Below are 22,960 nucleotides of genomic sequence, written 5' to 3'. Positions count from 1 at the left end.
GCCTTTTTTCGATTCTGATGCCTGCTTCCCCTGACTTTGCTTATCTTTGCTTATCTGTGTTTGACTGTGCTCACTAAAACTTGACCCTGCTCATCAAAATCTGACTTCAGGTTATTTGAATTTACCCTGATGGGACATGGCCTTTGCTTGATTTGATGTTGCTTCCTAGATCCTGGATTAGGACTAGTAAACCTAATCCATGCCTCCACGTTGGCTAGAACACCTTTCCGCCCCCAAGTTGGTACCACTGCCTGGAACAGAACAGTGGACCGAATCTGTCCCTGGTTCCCCTAATCCAGTTTAGGGGATATGATGGATATATACGCAGTCTTCTCAGCTGCTCACCCCAGAATATATAGCTGCTCACCTGAGAATCTGGGGAGAGACAAACCATTTATTTATGTTCTTCATTGTTGATTAAAGGTGCCTCACTCTGTCCATAGGAGCACCAATGTTTTTGCTGCACTGTACTATGCCAATAGTAGCCCTGTGTGTTTGGTGATTGCTGCACTGCTTAACATTTAAAGCCCAAAGCCCATTTTGTGTTTGATCCCCTTGCTTCATCATAGCAGCAGAATTTGTGAATGATTTGATATGTAAGAAATGAAAAGCAAATTATGATTGTGCAAAGGAAATACAAACCCATGCTTCCTTGTAGGGAGATTATAAAATATTTGTGGCGTATCTGCATGTTAAGTGATTTGACCTTCCTGGATTTGTAAAAACCCCTCCGTACTTACCTGCTTTGCTAAATAGAATTTAAGGCATATGTACTTTTCTGAATCAAGTCCTATAATTGGCCTTTGGTTTTAAGATGTAAAATTTACCTATGCTCATAAAATGGGTTGGTTTGCATAGTTTAATACTGGCAGTCATTATTAATCATCACAAATGCAAACAATGACATTTACATGGACTGCATGTCTTCAATTCTGGAATCGAATCCTGGGCAAGCCCTGTCACCTTTTGGGGGTGGGCAGCTGCTTATTTTAAGTCTTGATATTTAACCAGCCATTGATTGAACTCTCCTGGGAAAATGAAGAATTGTGTGCTTTTGAATGGTTGTACAGTACAAGATCAGAGCTGGCTCTTTCAGGTCATTGGATATTTAAGATTTTATTTGATTGGTTTTATTTGTTGATTTCTCTCTCCCATATGTGTACACACACACACACACTGTCTTGAATTTAAAAATAAAGGGCGTCCCAGATGGAACAGTTTAAAAATAGTGTCCTGAGTATGGGGTCCCTATGAACCTAATAAGATGGTACTGGATCCAATAGTGCTCTTCTGTAATCAGAAAACCTCTTCCACTCATGATAGGGCTATTTCCAATTTAGTAGCTGAATCTTGCATGAGAAAAATTATCTGAAATACAAAGATATCCAACTGTTTCTATAAGCCCTGTTGCAACCATTGGCAGGTTAAGAGCCTTGCAGAATCTGACTAAAGGCCTGTCAAGTTCAGCATCCTGTTTCTCACAGGTCTGATGTCGGTGTGCACATGCAACCTTTGTCTGCCCAGGCCCAAGAATTCCTCTTAGATGGGCCATCAACGCCTTTTGTCATGTCCATGCTTCTCTCCCATGTGAAGCCCTGGCTTGGAAAGGAAGCTTAGCCTGCATTTTTCCACTGGCCTGCAATCTTCCCTTTGATACTCAAATAATCAAAATCCTACCATTTATTAATTTCTAGGGATTAGCCCACCCCCCAAATCTATAACAATGTAATATGTAACATTGCCCATCTGCACATCTAGGTCAGAGTATGTGGCTTCCACAATTAAATGCATCTTATTTTAGGGTTATGGTGCTAGACAGGAACACTGGTAGACCAGTGCTATTCACATACCAAAGAGATATGTACAGAAACACAAGGAAGGCACTACTGGATCAAACCAAAGGTCCCTTTAGACTAGCATCCCACATTGGCCAACCAGGTAGCTCGCAATCAGGGTGTGAAGGCAATTGATTCCCCCCACTGTTTCTCCCCATCTTAGCAACTGATATTCAGGAATATATTCTGGATATAGACCAGATAGTCATCATGGCTAATAGTCATTTGTACAATTCCCCTTTAAGCCAGTGCCCCTTGTCATCTCTTGCAGCAGTAAGTTGCATGAATTCATTACAGAATGTGTAAAGAAGTAATTGAATCTCCCGTCAATTTCACTGAGTCCCAGTATTGCAAGAGAATGTGAAACTCTTCTCTCCATCCCCTCTCCCCACTCATTCTGGATCCAAAGGCTAGAAATGGCAAATGGGCATTTATGTCTGGGCTACTGACTGAATCAATTAAGCCATTTTTGTTTTTAATACATCTCGGTGCATTATGCCATTGGAACAATTACCAGGGCACACAGCATTCTTTTTAAAAGCTTTTATTTATAAGTCAATGTAAATAAAAGTCCTCTCTGAACCAAATGGTGCTATCTGAGTAAAAAGCAAGCTGCCACTCCAATAGGATCAGATGCCAATGACTGGCTTCTCTCTCAGTCCACTGCCCAGTGAAACCCAAAGCGTTGTCTTCCATCTATTTGATCCACATATTCTGGGATTCAATTCAATAAAGTCCACGTACATTGACTTGATTATCAGTTCAGCAGCTAGAGATCTGAGGCTGGAGCCCTGTATGTGGTAAGCCTGCTTTAATCCTTCCAAAAGCAACAGAGTTTTAAATGCTGCAATTGTACAAATGACTCCATCTTGATTCTAGGAACTCTGAAGTAAGTACCAATATTCAATGGGACTTACTCCCAAGTACCCATGGGAACTTTCCTTCCCAGAATAATAGCAGTCATTAGGGCTGGGTGATGCCTGGCTTTCAACATCGTGATATATCACCAGCTAAACATCGTGATACTGATATATTTCAATGTCTGAAATAAGGACGTAACTACCGTATTTACATGAATCTAATGTGCCATCGAATCTAATGTGCACCTCAATTTTCAAAACCTTGAAATCAAAAAAGTTTGCTGGCGAATGTAAATGTGTTCTCAAATCTAACACGCACCCTAATTTTTGTGACGTAATTTGCCCAAAAAAGGTGTGCATTACATTCGAGTAAATATGGTGCATAGAAGCGCACGGGCTAATGTCCTGGCAACTGCTGCTACGTAGGTGTCTCAAACGGATACATTTTTAATTCCCTTTAACATATTGTTACAGCTATTAATTTCTAGTACAGAGCAACATGAGAGAAGTGATGATCAGCGTCACAGTTTTCCCCATATCGTGATTTTTTTTTACATAGCGCGCACACACATTGCAATATATCACCATGTCAAATATTATGAAACTGTTATCACAATGTGGACTTCAAACAGATTTTGGACTATGTATTGATACATCGCCCAGCCCTAGCAGTGTGCATGCGTGGTGGGGGATGGGGAGAGGCACTTTTCATTTGTGACTGCATGAGGGAATAATGATAATGATAATGATAATGATAATAATAAAGGCCCATCTGGCTGCGTTTCCCCAGTCACTCTGGGCGGCTTGCAACAGAATATTAAAAACAGGATAAAAGATCAAACATTAAAAACTTCCCTATCTAGGGCTGCCTTCAGATGTCTTCTAAAGGTTGTATAGTTGTTTATTTCTTTGACATCTGAGGGGAGGGCATTCCACAGGGCGGGTGCCACTACCAAGAAGGCCCTCTGCCTGGTTCCCTGTAACTTCACTTCTCTCAGGGAAGGAACTGCCAGAAGGCCCTCAGAGCTGGACCTCAGTATCCGGGCAGAATGATGGGGGTGGAGACGCTCCTTCAGGTATACTGGAATTAAACAGTTAACCCCCTCCTCTCACCTTCTGGTCCAGACAAAAATCCCAGCGCCTGACTACTACAGTGATACCTCTAGTTACAAACTTAATTCATTCCAGAGGTCCGTTGTTAACCTGAAACTGTTCTTAACTAGAGACGTGCTTTTGTTAATGGGGCCTCTTGCTGCTGTTGCGCCACTGGCACATGATTTCCGTTCTCATCCTGGGGCAAAGTTCTCAACTTGAGGTAACTCTCCCAGGTTAGCGGCGATTGTAACCTGAAGCATTTGTAACCTGAGGCGTTTGTAACTCGAGGTACCACTGTATTAATGAATGCTCACCCCCAGATGCAGTTCCTAACATCATGATAATGTGTGGTCCTCAGTATGCTAGGAGTGGGGCTAACTTTTGATTTTTTTCCATAAATGATTAAAAAAAATATGCATGAGTCTCTTTCTCAAGCTGTCTATGCCGCATGTGGATGCTGCTAATACAATAAAAGAAAATCTGATGTGCATTCCTGGGTAGTACATTTTTATGATCTGGAGGCCTAAAATCAATGTTTTGGCTTGCATATGCCAAGGGGTACAGTCTGTTCCTCCAAACTCCCATCAAGGTACCCTATCAGCAAAACAAGGGAGAATCTCCCCTTCCCAACTCCATCTCATGTGCCACTTTCTTATCTATCACTTTCTCCCTGCCTGATATACGTGCTGTTTCTGGTGAGGCTTCCTCACTGCTGTAAGCACATTACAAGAGTGCAAAGCAATTTATGCTCACTGTAAATAAAATGCCCTTTGCTCTGTGCTGGCTGCAACCACCTTGGAAAGAGATCTCGAGGCATAGTAAAAAGCTCACAGACAGTGGCTGCTCATATGTTGAAGCCATGGAAAGAAGACATTAAGGCTGCAGTATAATACAAACCAACCTCAGAGCAGACTTGCACTGTACTCAGTAGGATTTCTACTGCTGTGATGAAATCTGTCTTCCAATGGCTTCAAAGTTTTCTTCATCTGTGAAAAAAAAGGTTTCCATTTTTCTGTCTCATCCTTGGGGAACTTTAGAATTCCTTTAGCCTCTCCATTGTCCTATGTTTTGAGGTTACCTTATAATGGCAAGGTGGCCAAGGAAGATGCAGGTTGGGTTTTTTTTTACAGCCCTCTGCAGCCTCCCCAGCTGCCTGCACTTCCTGGTCTGAAAGAGTCCCGTGAGACCTTTCATTATTAGGCTATGATTGATGCTCAGGCACCTAGGAAGGCTGCAGAATACAGATCATTTGGGAGAGGATTTGTAGAATTAAAAAAAAGAACCCGTGCAAACCCCTTGGCCACCTCAAAAGTAATGGGGAAAAAGCAAACAAAGCACAAAGCTTAGTTGGTTAGAGTGTGGGGCTGATAATGCCAAGGTTGCAGGTTCTAGCCCTGTAAGAGACAGCTGCCTATCCCTGCATTGCAAGGGGGTTGAGCTAGATGATCTTCAGGGTCCCTTCCAACCCTATGGGTCTATGAAACTCCATTCATGAGAGTGTCATTGAATTTTCAAGTGTGATTTCTTATCTCAGTAGAAGAGTGGCTAAAAAAAATAAATGGAGAAGAATGAAGAAATAAACTGAAAACACCTGGTGAGTTATCACAATGATATGAATCATTGGTGTGGCTATATTTGGGATCCCGTGTGTGGTTCTAATGCCTACACACAAGGTACAGAAAACAGGATCCCAAGAACTGGAGCATCTTTCTCACACAGATAACATGTGTCAATGTCACACCTGTTCACGTCTCCACATTCTATGGCATTGATTGGAATCGGGACAATTTGCTATTTAGCCATTCGAAGCAATATCAACCCAAAGAATTCCTTGCCACACGTTGCGTATTTCAGTGGGTGTAGTAACCGTATCCCATATACAGTACGTAAGGAAAGCTTACCCTTGAAATGTGAGAGCTTTGTGTATGGAACAGCGCATGGGGTGTATTCATTAGCCAAAGACAATTGCACTTTTAGAACTGTGCATCACAACACAGGTTAGTGAATGCATTTTTCCAAGAAAGCAACATATGTGGTCACTCCTTTCTCCATAGCTCAAGGAACATCTGCTTCGCAGAAGGTCTTGGGCTGATTCACTGGCAGCTCCAGGAAATGTCTCCTTTCTGAAACGGGAGAATCACTGCCAGTCAGTGAAGGCAATACTGAGCTCAATGGACTAATGAATTCCCACAATTGATATATAGCTATGCACATGCATTTATGTACTCAGGACACACATCTGCTCCCCCCCCCCCCAAATGGAAATTAATCTCTTGTGTCCGAAAAGTAATGTGTGAAGTCTAGGGATATGTTGGTGAAATCTGCGTGGAATGCTAAGGACTCTTTCTTTGCCTCTCTTCAGTTGGTGGGAGCTTTGCAGACGAAATTTGGCAGGACTCAATCTTCGGATTTGTGCGTTTGCCACTCTGCAGCCGCCGCGTGGGATTACAAGAAGGGCTGAGCTCTCTTAGGGATCATTGTCTTCTCTGCTTCGAGATCAAAGTTGGAGTGGAAGAGGGAAAGGGGGCGGGCAGCTTTTCAGATGCCGCCTGTCAGGTCCTAGCATTTGAATCTCCTCGGTGCAAGCAGGAAAGCATTTAGTCTCCCTTTGAAGTCTACAGACTCGTGTGTGTGTTGGTGTAGCGCTATTTGCCATCCGTTCAAATCCTGCTTTGCCAGCTAGACATCTGAGTGTCCCTAGTTCTCATTGATGAAATGGCTCCCCTCCATTTCTTTCTGTTTAGGGGGCATGGATGGAGTTGTTGTTGTTGTTGTTGTTTAGTCGTTTAGTTGTGTCCGACTCTTCGTGACCCCATGGACCAGAGCACACCAGGCACTCCTGTCTTCCACTGCCTCCCGCTGTTTGGTCAAACTCATGCTGGTAGCTACGAGAACACTATCCAACCATCTCGTCCTCTGTCGTCCCCTTCTCCTTGTGCCCACCATCTTTCCCAACATCAGGGTCTTTTCCAGGGAGTCTTCTCTTCTCATGAGGTGGCCAAAGTACTGGAGCCTCAGCTTCAGGATCTGTCCTTCCAGTGAGCACTCAGGGCTGATTTCCTTAAGAATGGATAGGTTTGATCTTCTTGGAGTCCATGGGACTCCCAAGAGTCTCTTACGGATGGAGTGAGGATCCCTAAATCCCCCCAGCTTCCCGGATGCCCTAAGGAAGGAATTTGGCTCCACTAAATTGCTGCGAGTGTGTTGATGGGGGAAATGGCCAAACCAAACCAAAAACTTTCTCTGGAGTGATCGAGGGGCCTCTAGCGCCTGGCTGGAGATGGCTGAGGCAAGTCGGGCTACTCTCCCACGGACCCATTTTCCTTCCCTCTCCCCCTCCACTTCCTCCCCTGGTCCCCCCCCCCATGTCCATGTCAAGCGATCGCCAATCCCAGGGCAGCAGGAGGGCGCAGGCGGAGAGGCGGTGATGGAGACGGGGCGGGGGGCTCGGAGTCAGTGCTGCGTGATCGCTCGAAGCCCCTCCCGCCTGCTGGAAAAGCCATAAAAAACCTCGCCGAGGCGCGCAGCCCCACACTGGAGAGCGGAGCCACTTCGCGAAGGAAGCGACGCCCAAGCCACACTCCGGAGGAGCAGCACTGCCAGAGAACCTCAGCCACACACACGGTGAGTCCTCGTCTCCCCTCCCCACGCGTCATCTCACATCCCCATCTCTCTTGGTCTCCGTTTGTCCTGCTCCTCCTAAGTTTCCCAGGACGCTTCTCCTCTCCATCTGTTAAAAGCCCCCTCTTTAGGGTTTCAACTCGACTGTCTTTCGCTTTCCAATCTCATCGGTGCTTAAATCTGCGGAGATTTTTTTTTCCATTTCGGGGTTTCCCCTCTTTTCTCCACGCATCAAAGATTTGACGTGTTTCCAAGGCTTCTTGCAACTTTTTCTCCGCGCGCTCCTCCTTCGCGTTAGAGTTTGTTCCGGGAGAAGGCTGCCAGCCTGCACCCACTTCCTCGGGAGTAAGCCCCGCTGGGATCAACGGGACTCACTTTTGAGTAGATCGGTGGATAGGGCTGTCCCACAGAATTCAAGTCCTTAATGGCGCCTGTCGGTTTGAAAGTTCTCCGTCGCCATTCCTGGATTTTAAACAAATTCCCTTTGTGAAAATAACTTTTTCCTTCCCACGTTTGCCTGCTTTTCAGGGATTGGAGTTCCCTCCCTATGGACACTGGCTTGTTTCACTGGGAAAGGTGATGATGAACCACTAGGAGGAACACGAATGGTTGATCTGGGGCATAATAACATTTGGAACCCATCAATTGTTGTCTATTGTCTTCTAGTTCAGTGGCAGAGCAAAACACCTGCTTTTGTCCACATTGCTGAGCCAAAGGAACCAATAGTTCTTCCCCACACTGCTTATTACAAACATAAACTCGCTTCTCAGTGGCGTAGCGTGGGTTGTCAGCACCCGGGGCAAGGCAAGTAATTTGCACCCTCTAACCCGTGGATTTGCGCCCCCTAACTCTAACCCCCAGATGTTGCGCCCGGTGTGGCCGGCCCCCCTGCACCCCCCACGCTACGCCACTGTCGCTTCTCCAAAGGAAAAAAACTTGCCAGTTCAGTGGGGTTTGTTCCTTTTTCTAAATGAAACTTGGGGAAAGATTGTTGGGATTTCCATGATTGATTGATTGGTTGATTTTTAAGAGAGAATTTAAGAGAGACTATAAAATAAACTAAAACCAGAATGTTGACTGAAGCAATGTACTTGGAGAAAGGATGTGAAAGCTGTTAAGCTTCCTAGATTTATTCTTTACTCAGCAGAAATGAAAGAACGGCTTATGAACTCTGTAAAATCCTTTGAAGCTTTAATTAACAAACAAACGTACAACCAAAAGGAATGTCGTCTAATATTGATTCTAAATATGGGAAATAGAGGGCTGAATTTAGTTTGCCTTGCTCCGACCTGCTCCCAGAATCCATTTTCAACACCACCACGATGCAGTCTTGGAGCATGTCCTGAGTCATTAAATTTATTTAGCTATTTAAAAGATGTCTATGCCCCCTTCATTTTTTTTTCCAGTGAGAGGCACAGTGCGGTCGGTTCAAACCATAAAACCTACAAACCACACTTATCCTTCCCCATTAAGAAACTACAACCAATTGGCACACTAGGTGGTCATTTAGCTTGTTCTCCAAGCAGACCTAACTCCCATCAAGTCTTGCTTTAGAAGAAATTTGGCCAAGGACCTACAGTATTCAATACATCAGAGTAGTTTTGCTAGTTGATGGGTTCTTCCGAATACAACAAGGGACTGGGGACCACCCCTTTCACTGTCTTTTTGCCCCTGCCCCCAAAACAATGGTTAGCGAGAAACATTTAATGTGATGCTTTCTGCCTTGCCTTGCCTTGCCTCACCCTTCCACCCGGCATCCTTCCCTTCTATCCTACAGATGCAAGGGATGATGCGGTTGTGGCTGTCTGCAATGACGCTTGCCCTGTGCCTGCTGATCTGCCTGGGGACTCTGGCAGAAGCATATCCATCCAAACCGGACAGCCCTGGCGAGGATGCTCCTGCAGAAGACATGGCCAGATACTATTCGGCACTGAGGCATTACATCAACCTCATCACACGACAGAGGTAGGTGCCAAAGGGGGGCATCGCCACCGTCACTCTGGGCGGCAAGAGCGACATCATGGTTAAGGACACCTACCACGTATCCCGGATCCATTATACAACTGCCGGACGTGATACAATGTTAGTTCTTCATCGTGAGTTTCATCAGGGTTGGCTAACCTGTGCCCCTCCCCAAATGTTGTTGCCTCCTCGCTCCCATCAGCTCCCATCAGCTCCCATCAGCATTGTCAGTGGTCAGGGATGATGGGAGTCGTCATCCAACATGATACGGAGGGCCATAGTTTAGCCATCCCTGATTTATAGCCTGCCCAGTTCCAGAATGGGCAATGCACATAGGAAGATCTACATATTTGAAGGGCTCCCAGCCTCATTCTAGTGCAGGCACCCCCAAACTTGGCCTTCCAGATGTTTTGGGACTACAACTCCCATCAACCCTAGCTAACAGGACCAGTGGTCAGAATGATGGGAATTGTAGTCCCAAAACAGCTGGAGGGCTGAGTTTGGGTATGCCTGCTCTAGTGGCACACCCACTCATCCCGCATGGAAATATCAAAATGAAAAAATGCAGCCTATCGCTTATTTTTTACATTGAATTGCTATTAGGTCCTACTTTCTTGTGTAGAAAGGCAATATGTTTATTATTATTATTATTATTATTATTATTATTATTATTATTACCATTGCATATTTGACACTACTGCAGCACTATGGCAGGGCAAGCTGCAGCTGGTGAACATCTTCCCTTCTACTCAACAATTAAATGCATAAGAGCCTAGAGCCTATAGGAAACTCAGGGGTGTTTGCATACTTGCTATTTACTCATCCCTTTACTTCTGGGAATCCAGATGTGGTTCATTCCTAAATTCATGCATTTTTTCTATTATCACCCTAATCCTTCCTCGTACCTAATAGTGATCATCTGTTGCAATTTAAGCAGACAGCTGTTCCTCATAGTTGCAGTGCAATAGTTCAGGTGCGAAGCAATGCTATTATTTCTCCCTCAGTGGATGTGCAGTTAGTGCTGCTGCTGATGACTGGGTAATCTCACCCCTCAAGGGGCAGCTGATGTTTCATTTTCACTTCATTTCACTTTTAATTTGTATACTGCCTTTCTGTGTTGCTATACTCAAGGCAGTTTACAAAAAAACAAAAGACCACACACTTTATGATAATTTGTTCCAATACAAAAAAATGTCGTAATAAAAACACAATAAGCAACTTATATCAAATAAAGTAATATTCAATAATCCATCAGAATATAAAAGTAGCCAATAAAAATAACTCTCAAAATACCAGCAAATAATAATTACACAGAAATCCACTCTTAACAATTACATTACATAATTACTAAACAGTAATCAATAAAAATAACTGCAAGTCACAATGCACAAAAAAGAACACAATACATACAAAACCATGTAAATTTGTAAATGGATCAAATTGAGAAACAAATTATTTTTAACCTGGATCTTCCCAGATGTTGTTGGACTACAACTCCCATCATCCCTGACCATTGGCCAAGCTGGAGAGGGCAGATGGGTGTTGAATTCGCACATCTGGAGAGTACCATATTGGTGACCCCTGGTGTTCACCGTGGGAAGCAAAGCCTCTTCCAAACCACTGTCATCTTCTAAAACTCCTTCCCCCTTCATTCCAGCCTAATGGAGGTATCTATAAATGTAAGGACTAGAAGCCTGAGATTTGTTGCAGAAAGTGCAGGGCAGGATATTTGTTCCATACGTTCATAATTTGAGTAAACCATCATAGGCTTGGACTGTTTAATGTTTCATGTGCAAAAAATGCCATTTAGCAACCTCTCTGGGAAGCTGGTCACAAGAGCATGCGTTATAGAAATGCTTCATTCATTCTCCAATGACACTTATTCCCCGCCTGTGTTCCTATAGTAGAGGAGCCTTGTGCTGCCTTAGATCCAGCAGGTTCAGAAATTTGATCCATTCAGTCATACAGTTCAAACGTTTTTGTTTAGGCAAGCAGTAGATTTTTTTATATATATATATAAAAGGTTTTGTTTTTTTTTAAAAAAACAACAACTTTGGATTATATATCCCTTTTTCTGATGCACTTATTGGACTATTTTGGATAAATTTTGTCTTATATTTTATAGTAATTAATGGTTTCATTGTTCTCCACTTTTAAAGCGTTTTCTGTTATGGAAGGAGAAGAAATTAAACATCTTTAGTTACAGGCCTTTAGAATGTATGTATGATAAAGATTAGGCTGCAATATCCTTTTAGGAAAAGGGAAAAAAAAAAGATTTCATCCTGGTTGATGGAAGAGAGATATTCTGCTATGGCATCAATTTCAAAGTTCAAATAAAAACTAAAATTCCCAGGAATAATCTCTCCATTTGGATGCCCACAATAACTTAATTCAAATGGTCATTAGATGTTGTTCCATTTAGTCCCAGGAAGTGATTACAACACAGTCCAGGTTTGCTTCATGTCCTAATTGAGTTACTATTCAAACCAGAGGAGATAGTTTTAAGTAGGTTGCCACTGGTTCTGTGCTCTCACAGTTGGGGGGGGGGGATTGAATTAGAAGGCAGAATGATCATTTCATCTTGTTAAAGACGCCTTAGCAAACTGGTAATTTAGTGTCTGTGCAATAAAATATGCCCCCCAACCCCCCGATGAAGAGCGCACTGGTAAGGCCTCTCATCAAAAGGAGTTTAATGGCATGTGCTCACAAGAATAAGTCTACCATGTGAGCCAATGGATTTTAGATATAACAAGCACAATTTCCAGTAATCATTGCAATTTTTTCAGGTATATTTACTATTGCCTGTATTCACTCGTCCTTTTATTTTTATCACATCTCTCCATGTGTTCATACAAAGAGCAAGTCAGGATTGTTCTTCTGGACAATCCAGCCTTGTGTGAAAATCCAGCCCTTTGTAGGGTTTGGTACTTGAAGAACTCCAAAAAAAAAAAAAAAAAAAAAAGAGGAACAGATTGTGGTACTGGAAGAAAATTGCATATATGTCACACACACACACTGGAATTGGGTGAGAGAGAAATTTGATTCATATTTTAATGCAAATCGACCTGATTCACACTTCTGAAAGCAACACGTGAATTGAAATGTAGCTATCCTTTGAAATATGATTTTTTTAAAAAAAAAGGATTTTGCAATGCCAAAACACGTACCTGAAAATGGGTGTATTAGGTGAGAGTGTGCATAAACACGCATACGTTAGTGAAAAAAGCTTACAAAATTGCATTGTATTAGGGAAAACTGCATAGAAAAATGTGTATATTAGGAGAAAGGCAAATCCGAACGTGCTGACAAAAATATTTGCCAGACCGATGCAGAAATGTGGTGGACAGAACATAATAGTGGAAAAATTAGGAACAGAGAGAAACTGAAATTGACCGATTTGTCCATCTCTGGTCAGAACAGCCAGCTCCCTGTCACTGTGTGTGTTGTGAAAAAAAATGAGAAATAAAAGAAGAGAAAAGGAGCTAACTGTATTTCTTTATTAACTTGAAAAAGGAATACCTTACAGCATTTTAATGCTAGATAAGGAACCATTCCTTAGTAAGGAACAAATAGCAAAGCATTTTGAAGTGATGGAATAAGAGCTGTTCAACAGTGGAACTGACTCCCTTGGAAGGTGATGGACTCTCCTTCCTTGGAGATTTCTAAGCAGAGGTTGGATGTTACAATTTTATGATTCAGATTAATTGATCCACATCAAAGTACCTGGTATAAGAAGAGGACGAAGTGAGAAAATGTGTTTCCACCAGTATATTTTGTCTAATTAGAACACTTCTGCAGAAGACTTTGGGGGGAAAAACAACCCTTAGCTTTCCATTCACAATTTCTGCTGTATGGAAATATTAATCCTGGATAGAAAACAGGCCTTTTTTTTTGAAGTGAAATGTACATTACAACCAGCGTAAGTTGTACATTTCCATTATGGAACAATTAAAACAAAACCTGGTTAAAGCCTTGCATGTGAAAAGGTTTTAAGAGAGGGTGGAATGTACCACTTTTCAACAAAGGACTCCTATAAGGCAAACAAGAAACAAATGGGAATACCAAACCTCTGTCTGTTTCAAGCCCTCATCTCCTTTTGTAGAAGAAGACACAAGCTGGAGGAGAAAGATCCATGCCTTGCTACGCCTCTAGCAATTCAGGATCTCAGCCCTGCGTCCCTCTGTTCCTTTGATAGGATCCAAGTGAACAGGCTACAAGGTTTGGGGTTTTGTAGAAAAAAGGATACCAAAGGTGGATGTGAATGAAGTTTGCCAAATTGTGCATAGCGTAGGGAAAGCAGAATGGGAGACAATTTTCTTCCTCTCACATAATGTACAGCCCAGATCACTCAACGAAGCTGAATGCTGAAAGGCTGAGGGCATAGTTGAGCTATAGAATTCATTGCCACAAGATGCAGTGATGGCTGCCAACTTTAATGGCTAAAAAAAAAAGGCAATCGGAAAACTTCAGGAGGTGGGGGCGGGATCAGGCTCTCAATGGTGACTAACCATGATGGCTATATACTGCCTTCAGTGTTGAAGGTGGTATCGTGATGAGAAGATCCTGAGTGGGAGAGTGCCACTCTGCTCAGCCCTGCTTGTGGGCTTCCCATGGGTGTTTGGGTGGTAGCTGCAAAAGCAGATTGCTGGACTCGATGGGCCTCTGGTCTGATTCATCTCTCATCTGAGTGTTTCCCACAGTGGGAGATGATGCACCAGAGGGAGGGGAGAAGCTGGCTTTTCAACCAGATCTCATCCTCTGTGCCTTGTTTGGTTTCTAAGAATCACCTATACAGGCTTAGGGCTGTAGTGGTAGAGGAACAGCCAGGCCAGCAACATACAGAAATTGTCAGGAGTTCAGCCTACACTCGAGTAGGACCCTGGCAGAGACACATGCCCACCTGGCATGTTCTCTCCCTCATGGTCTTTCGTTCGGGAGCTTCAAAAGCTTTCTTCAGCCCAAATGTCACAGCGACCGTTGCCAACCGACACTGGCACACTTAGGGATCCACATCATGCGTGACAGACCTCAGCAACTCAGTATTTTGGCTAATCTATTTTATTTACATATAAAGCACTGCAACGTGGTTCCCTCTCTCTCTAGCATCAGACAGCAAAGGGAAAAAGAACAAAGGACAATACTCCCACCTCACAGAACACAGTAACACAAACATCCTGTCTCCATCACTTCCCACTCTGTGGAGTCAAAACATATACGGTCATGTGAAAGACAACAATCCCATGACTGCAGTCATGGAGCAGGAATTCTAACAGAAATAACCCATTTAATCCCCATAATGCAGGGCCTTCTGGTGTGTACATTGTGAATGTACCCTCTGAGGGATTTCTATGTGCCAAATATCTTACACCATGAGAAATACAGTGGTGCCTCGCAAGACGAAAAGAATCCGTTCTGTGATTCTCTTCGTCTAGTGGTTTTTTCGTCTTGCGAAGCAAGACCATTGACAGATTAGCGGATTAGCGCTATTAGCGGCTTTTAGCGGTTTATCTGCTGATCGGATCAGCTGATAAGCGGCTTAGCGGCTTAGAAAAAGGGGGGGAGGGAAAAAACCAGCAGGAACTCGCAAGACATTGTCATCTTGCGAAGCAAGCCCATAGGAAATTCGTTTTGCGAAGCGCCTCCAAAACGGAAAACTCTTTCGTCTAGCGAGTTTTCCGTCTTGCGAGGCATTCGTCTTGCGGGGCACCACTGTATCTCAAAAGCGTTTCTTACAACAGAACATTCAAACACCCCTTACCAGCAACAAGAAGAGTGTGCCCCCCCAAAAAAAACATACTGGTAGATTTTTGCAGCTCAAAAGCTTTGCTTTCAGCCCAGGCCACAGCCTCTTCTTTCTCCCCACGAGACATGGCTCAGCAGCACTCTAGCAGTTAATGAAAATCCAGCAGTGCCTGTCAGTGATGTTGGATTTGTGACGTCGGCTGCGTTCACCCCACACATTCAAGGCCCATTTAAAGCACATGTTTTCTGCAACATAATGTATATTTGTGTGTTGCGACATGCATTTTTGTGCTCCCTCCTGAGCTATGCACAGTTGGAGAACTGCACCATAACATTCAGAGGAGAGAACATAACAATAATAAAAAAGCAACAACATCAAACATTAAAAGCTTCCCTAAACAGGGCTGCCTTCAGATGTCTTCTAAAAGTCAGATAGTTGTTTATTTCCTTGACATCTGAAGGGAGGGCCTTCCACAGGGTGGGCACCACTCCCGAGAAGGCCCTCTGCCTGGTTCAACAAGGAGTCTTATGGAACTGCTGGAGTAGGCCAATGGCATCCCAATAGCCCCACATCCTTTTCACACAGTGGCGAGAAGCCCCCAGGCAAGACCCACTTCTGTGGTTTCCTTGTTGAACCAGACAGAGGGCCTTCTCAGTAGTGGCACTCGCCTTGTGGAATGCCCTGCCTTCAGATGTCAAGGAAATAAACAACCATCTGACTTTTAGAAGACATCTGAAGGCAGCCCTGTTTAGGGAAGCTTTTAAAGTTTGATGTTGTTGCTTTTTTATTATTGTTACTGGTGTTCTGTTGGGAGCGGCCCACAGTGGCTGGGAAAACCCAGCCAGATGGGCGGGGTATAAATAATACATTATTATTATTATTATTATTATTATTATTATTATTATTTAAAAAATTATCTCATGGTGAAGGGGGAATTCTAGAGAACACATCTGTTTTAGGACTGCAAGATGCAACCTAACAAATGAACCGAGTCTCATGGTATTAGAGCTGTTTTCCCCCTTTTAAATTGGGGTCCTGGTTTATGGCATTCAAGCAAGAGTGGGTGGCAATTTTGCTTGAATTCCATTATATTTACTGCAGCTGAATCTCCTCTTTATTGTGAAAGACATCATCCAGAAGTACTATTAATTGACATCAATGAGGGTTTTGGCTCATAATGGGCAGCAGGATCAGAGTCTTAATTTGGTAAACTAATATAAAAAGCCCAGGCATTTTCCTTAAGGATATTAACTCATTCTATCGCTGAAGCTCTGGCCATGTCTCAATTCACTGGAGAGAGGAAGCAGAAGCAAGCCTCAGATCATTTGGGGCTAGAGAACATTTGAATTTAGCATTATGCTTCATTAAATTATTGTATGGGTGGTTGATTAAAGCAGCTGGTTCTCTTCATATTCTTCACTTCAGAAATGCTTTGTCTGTATGGCATAAAGAAATCTCATTGGCTAAATGCATAAGGGAATGCCTTTGTTATAGTGAAGCTAGTATGTACCATTGAAATGGGGAAAATGTTTTTTTAAAAAATAATAATACTGAAAATAGGTTATTGGAAGTGCAGGAAGAAGACTTATTATACTGAGTCAGACCACTTGTCCCTGTAGTTCAGTATTATCTGCTACCCAGACTGACTGGCTCTCCAAGATATAAGCTTCCCATTGGCTGCAGGAGCTTTCTGAGCTCAAGCTCAAGCAGACGTTCGGTTTCCGAAAAATGTTCACAAACAGGAACACTTACGTCTGGCTTTGTGGTGTTCAGGAGCTGATTTGTTTGGCAACTATGCCATTCGGGAACGAAGGTACCACTGTAGGTCTTTTTGAGCCCTACCTAGCAAAGTTGGGGATTGGATCCAGGAAGTTTTTCAAGCAGTGAATGTCCTCTATCACTGAGCTATGGGCCTTCCCGTGCCATTAACATGGTCGTGTCCATCAATGTTCAAATGAGACAAGCAGGGGATGTTTATCACCATCTTGTTCTGTTTTCGAGCTTCCCAGGATCTTCTGACTGGGATTTACCGGTATTTATTTTTTTAGTCCTCTGGAGACAGTTTGTTGGGCTTAGTTAGACTTTGTTCTACAGTACCACGGGAATTCTAATACAGTGGTACCTCCGGTTGCGGATGGGATCTGTTCTGGAGGTCTGGTCGGATCCCGAGGTTTCCTCAACCTGAGGACCACTTCTGCACATAAATTGTACTTCTGCCCTCTCAGGTATGCCACACTATACCCCCCTCCAAAGACTAGAAGGTTTTAAAATTCCATCTTTCAGCCTCTGCTCCCTCTCTGGAAAATAGGAACTTTGGTTTCTGTAAGGCTGAATGATATATGGCATACATATTACTTCTAGAAACACACTCAAAACATAACCTCCCTCCCTCCCTGACTCCCTCCCTCCCTCCTTCCCAGGCTTGTTGTGAGGAAGATGGAATTATGTGATCAGCCTGGGCTCCTTGAGGGAAGGATGGGTTTGGGTGTTTTTTAACGCAACAAATAAAACAGGGCAAATGCGTTCTAAGAGAAGTGAGCAATAGCTCAGTTGGTTAGAGCATGGTGCTGATAATGCCAAGGTTGCAGGATTAATACGATACAATAATCTTTATTGTCATTGTCCCACACAGAACAACAAAAATGAAAAAAATATACATCAGACATTCAAAAACCAACAAGCCTGCTATCCCAGCCTGGTCAACCCCCTAAAAACTCTGATACCCCATAATTAAATACAATATACTCCCACAGAGGTTACCTTACACTACGTTTAAAACCAAAATCGCGTTTGGATAAAAACTGTTTCTCAGGTGGCTAGTCCTAGTCTTTATAACCCTGTACCTTCTTCCAGAAGGCAGAAGCTGAAAGAGATCAATTCCAGGGTGCGTACCATCCTATTCTCATATGGGACAGCTGCATATTCCTTTATTGCAGGGGGTTGGAGTAGATGATCTTCAGGGTCCCTTCCAACTATACAATTCTATGATTTTGGAGTAGGTGCTTCACACAGCCACTGCTGGAAAGTGGAGAACAGTAGCAAGATGGTGGAGGAGCTGGGAGAGTCATGTGTCGGGCCAACCCAAGATATTTTGGCACCGGGGAGAACCACAGAAGGCCACTCCCTTCCCCTGCCAGTTTAGTAAGAGGGAGGCGATGGTGTTGAAGAAAGTTTGCTTTATCTGAGAAAAGTACAAAGCCAGCCTTCTGAACGCAACTCCCAACACTGTGTAGCCCTCCCAACACTCTTCACAGTCTGTATTCCTCACACAATGAAGCACACAAAAGTCAAGCTGTAGTGTTTTGTGCCCTCTGGAAATTTCAAGCAGTTACATTTTTTAGCATTCTGATTGTTATGTACCAAGGATCATTGTGAATTTTATCTGTGTGAGTTAGATGCTTTCAGTTTTTTCCTCTGTCTGTGTCACGTCTTTGAACAAAGTGTCCCTTGTTGAATAAGGTATTGTCTTTTTTTTTTAAAAAAAAACCCTCTCTTTTACCCATCACTCCCGCACTAAAAAATAAATAAATTCAGCTCTATAGGGGATTAGACCAAGAAAATTGATAAGTGGTTTTAGTCAATGCTTTTTTCCTAGAAATATAAGTGCTGGTACTTACCATGAAGTTGTTACAGTAAGTGCTACACTTTTAACCAGTGCTTTTCATCTAAAAAAAAAAAAAAGTGCCGGTACTGCGTACCCTTGAATACACCCTGAAAAAAAGCACTGGTTTTTAGTAATGCATGACTTCTCTTCTGCACAGTACCCAACGCATTGTTAGCAAGCTATAATAGCTGCCCCACCAGCCAGTGTAATTCAAAGAAGCAAAACTCAAATTAGTTGACTTGCACTAACTCTTTAGCCATGCTCACCACACCAGGATAACAACAAAACTGAAAGTGCAGATTATTGGAACCAAATTGATAACAGCTTGTGGCTTGTGGGGAATGGTGGTGAAGAAAGCACAAGAGTTCAATGCTACGGCCAGGAGGCTATTGCTGTGGCTTCACCCCACCAGATGATCCTCTTCTGGTCTAGCAACATCTGGGTGGGCTCTGATCTGCTCTGGAGTCTCAGGCAGGGGTCTTTCACATTGGTTGCTACCTGATCCTTTTAGTGGAGAAGCCAGAGAGATGCCTACAAGCAGCAGATGTGCTTCTACCACAGAACTATGGCCTTATGTGTGTTCACACTGCATTATATGGGAAATTTGAGGAAAGTGCTGTGTGGTTGAAGCACCAGATAACACATTTGACTTAATCCTTGTCATGTTTTTACATGTTTCAACTTAATCTGTTTTTAAGATACTTCTTTTTTAAAAACAAAACTGATTCAACAGGTATGGAAAGCGATCCAGCCCAGAGACTCTGCTCTCCGACCTCTTGTTGAGAGAAAGCACAGAAAATATTCCTAGATCTAGGTATGTATAAAAGTCTTTTTGTGATCATTATTATCTCTGAGCTATCTTATCACTGAGTTGCTTAAGCCCTTGCTCTAAACTACCAACCCTTCTTTTTGTAAAAAAAAAAAAGAAATATTGAACAAATAAGAGGTTATTTTTTACTTTGCACATTCTAGAACCGTATCCAGTTCTGGACCCCTGCTTTAAAGCTAAAGGGCAAGGGGGGGAGTTACTATAGAATTTGTTGAAGTTTACATTCAAAACTTTTTACATGCCAAAAAGTTTACATAAATCTTCATCAATGTGAGACCAAATAGTAGGACCATGATGAATTACCCCACCCACAACATTGCATGCTTCTCACCCAACAACCATGAATGCCTGTAGGGAATCGGGACTTTCCATGTATAGTTGTAAGCACAAGGGTTCTCCAAGATCTAGAACCACAGGGTTACAGATCTCTGGGACGCTTTCATGCATACAACTTATACATGTGATGGTCTCCACCCTATGTACGACCATGCTGTACAGTTGTTGAGGAAGGAACATACATTGTCCGAAGGGGGTCTACTCAACATGACCTCACTTCTTGCTCTTATGTCAGGCATAGGCAAACTCGGCCCTCCAGATGTTTTGGAACTACAACTCCCACCATCCCTAGCTAACAGGACCAGTGGTCGGGGATGATGGGAACTGTAGTCCCAAAACATCTGGAGAGCCGAGTTTGCCTGTGCCTGTCCTATGTTGACCAACATTGAACCAAATAATGCTAGAATAGAGCTATAGATACTAGAGATTCTGCAACTGTGGTACAAATGTACAGAGTGTTACACGAAGAACTGGGCTTTAATGAATTGCAAATATCTTCTGACTCCCTCCCTCCCTCTGAATATAATTTCATCCAAGCCATTATGCATCTACCTTATTCAAACAGGATGATGTTCTGTCAAAGCCAGTGGATTCAATGGCAGAAAGCTAAGCAAGCGCTCAAGAATTCTGTGAAAAATGCATGTTTAAAACTAGCTGAATTTGACTAACTTAAGTCCACTGGTTTCAATGGGTCTACACTAAGGAAGACTTAGTCAGATACAGCCAGTCGTGAGACTCACTTCAGAGCAAGGAACAATCCTTTATAATATAATTCAACAGTTTTTACTTCATCTACTGCAGCTTGCACATAATCAAACTTTAAAGGGAAAACTAGAATATTACACACACACACACGGAATCCGATTTTCAACACATTGTTAACAAAATAATGTGATTATCTGCAACACAGACAGAGAGAAATAAGTCTAGTCACCAACTAATATGGTGGGCAATGCTATGTTCTATTGGTCTTTTGACTTCAAATACATTTGTTGTTTTTTGTTATTCGTATTGCTGACTTCTATTTTTATTACTTTTTCTTTTGCTGTTGGAAAGCCACTTTGGATGGGAATTGCCCTGAGAAGTGGCCTATGAATATTTTAAAATAAATTAAAGATAAAAAGTAACAATTCAGTTCCCAAGTGCATTTCAACCTTGTGGCCTTCTTCAATGGTATAGAAACCAATGATTTTACTGGATTGTCTGCATTACAGTAGGATTAAATTCAGACGCCTAAATCAGAGTGGAGGACTCTCCTTTCCAGGAAGAAGGCGCATGATATATATGGGCAGGCGATGTGTCTTCCATGCCTTCCTAGGAAATTAACACCAGAGCCTTCAGACACTCGACTCATCCTGTGTTGAACAACATCCTCCTCTGTGAAAGTTCTTCTTGGGCTCCTCATCCATCTGTCCCTGCATCCAACAAAGCCATTGTCTGAGCAAAACATCTCCTCCTCACACCACAGAACTTCTCCCTCTGTGTTCCACTGAACCCCATGTGCTCTGGGTACTTCCCAAAACTACCAGAACAGATTCAGGGCAGTGCATGTGGGAGGGTGGAGAAGGAAGAGAAGTTCTGTGGTGCAAGCAGAAATTGGTCTGCTCAAATGCAAAGATTTCACTGGATTCAACCTAGAACGTTCTTAATATAAAACTATTATTTCCATTATTCGGTGTACAAATCTCACTTGTATCCCTCCTTGTCTATGAATTGGGTTGCACGTGGTAATTCATCATATATGTCTTTGAGTGAACTTATAGTAGTCCTGAAAAACAGTTTAAATATTTCTATTCTCTCACTGACCACCAGGATATGTTTTTCTCTGTGCTACAGGTACGAAGATCCTTCCATGTGGTGATGGGAATGAACCATCTTCAGTATTTTTCCTAGTTTTCACTTCATGTCCCATTGCTAAGAAGACCAGCTGGGAGTATCACACCCACCAAATGCATGCAGCCATCGTACTGAATTCTGTAGTGTTCTCCCTTCCTTCTCCTTGTACATACATTTGTTTAAATAAATTAATTGTGCACTCCAAATGGTAACATTTTAAATGTGTGTGTCAAGAAAAGGCCCATTATAATGGGCAAGGGTTTCTTTTTTTAAAAGCTATTAAAACTGAGTTACAACCTCTTTACTGTCTCAAGTAGCATGAACAACAATCAGAGTACCAACTTCAGTACAGTAGTTGTAAAAAGTGACATTTGTTTGACAATTTTTCTGGCCTCGGGACTCACTTTTAATATTTATTTTATAGAACATTATTTGTTCCATTACAATTATTGCCCATGATGCAACTGAGATAAAAAAATAAAAATAAAAAAATGTGGAAAGTGCATATTTTATTAATCAGTGTACAGAATATTATTTATTGCTTTGACAAATCTCTTAATGTTGATAGCATTTTTAGAGGACAGAAACTTTCCCTGAGCCAGTGAATTAGCCTATCAAAAACAATTTGAAGAAGTGCTCTAAACCTATTGCTGCTTTGTTTTGAAAAAAAGAACCCTTATTTTTTATTTAAGATAACAGAAGGATGAGTTTAGGAAATATTTGTGTTGCTCAAAACATTGAACATTTAGTGCAGATCTCCACAACTAAATGGAACTAAATATAGGCCACCAGCCTTGAAGTATGGCCTGCCAGGATCCTGGTAACCCCTCCTTTTTCCTTCCTTCCTTCCTTCCTTCCTTCCTTCCTTCCTTCCTTCCTTCCTTCCTTCCTGCAACCCTGGTGGTGCTACCATTCATGGCTGATGGGTTTTCATCTGGCCTGATGGCTCTCAAGACTCCCATTCCCAGCAGACAAGCAAGTGCTCTTTGGACCTGATGGGAGTTGTAGTTCAAAATATTTGGAGGGCACCAGATCGAGGGAGGCTTCTATATTTATACATACAACCACCATGCTATTGCTTCCCTGGAGGTGAGGGAAGGTGGCTATGAGATTGTTGTTGTACAAATGCACTGGTGGAAGCCTGGATTGGCTCCGCCGGTGTGTTTGCAGTCTTATGGTCTCACTGCCTACTCCCCTCTTGCCCTCCTGGGAAGCCATAATGACGCTGGTGATGGGAGG

At 42.7% G+C, this 22,960-nt stretch overlaps 1 protein-coding gene across 1 annotated transcript; it reads left to right on the top strand.

Moving 5' to 3' along the window:
* The first annotated feature begins 7,292 nt into the window (after positions 1–7,292).
* Positions 7,293–22,021, top strand: NPY (neuropeptide Y). Its single transcript, XM_082193590.1, has 4 exons — positions 7,293–7,414; positions 9,189–9,376; positions 19,454–19,534; positions 21,722–22,021. The coding sequence occupies exons 2-4, from the start codon at positions 9,189–9,191 to the stop codon at positions 21,744–21,746; spliced, it is 294 nt and encodes a 97-aa protein (XP_082049716.1). The 5' UTR covers positions 7,293–7,414; the 3' UTR covers positions 21,747–22,021.
* Positions 22,022–22,960: the final 939 nt, after the last annotated feature.

The sequence above is a fragment of the Podarcis vaucheri genome (genome assembly GCF_965113315.1).
Source record: "Podarcis vaucheri genome assembly, chromosome: 12".
NCBI classification, from domain to species: Eukaryota; Metazoa; Chordata; class Lepidosauria; order Squamata; family Lacertidae; genus Podarcis; species Podarcis vaucheri.
Note: the sequence above shows the minus strand (reverse complement) of the source record. Positions and strands in the feature narration are given on the sequence as shown.

Bases quoted from the DNA above. Each gene is read 5' to 3' on its own strand.
- NPY (XM_082193590.1), top strand. From the start codon at position 9,189: ATGCAAGGGATGATGCGGTTGTGGCTGTCTGCAATGACGCTTGCCCTG. The intron at 9,377-19,453 runs GTAGGTGCCAAA...CTGATTCAACAG, and splicing joins AACCTCATCACACGACAGAG to GTATGGAAAGCGATCCAGCC. The intron at 19,535-21,721 runs GTATGTATAAAA...TCTGTGCTACAG, and splicing joins GAAAATATTCCTAGATCTAG to GTACGAAGATCCTTCCATGT.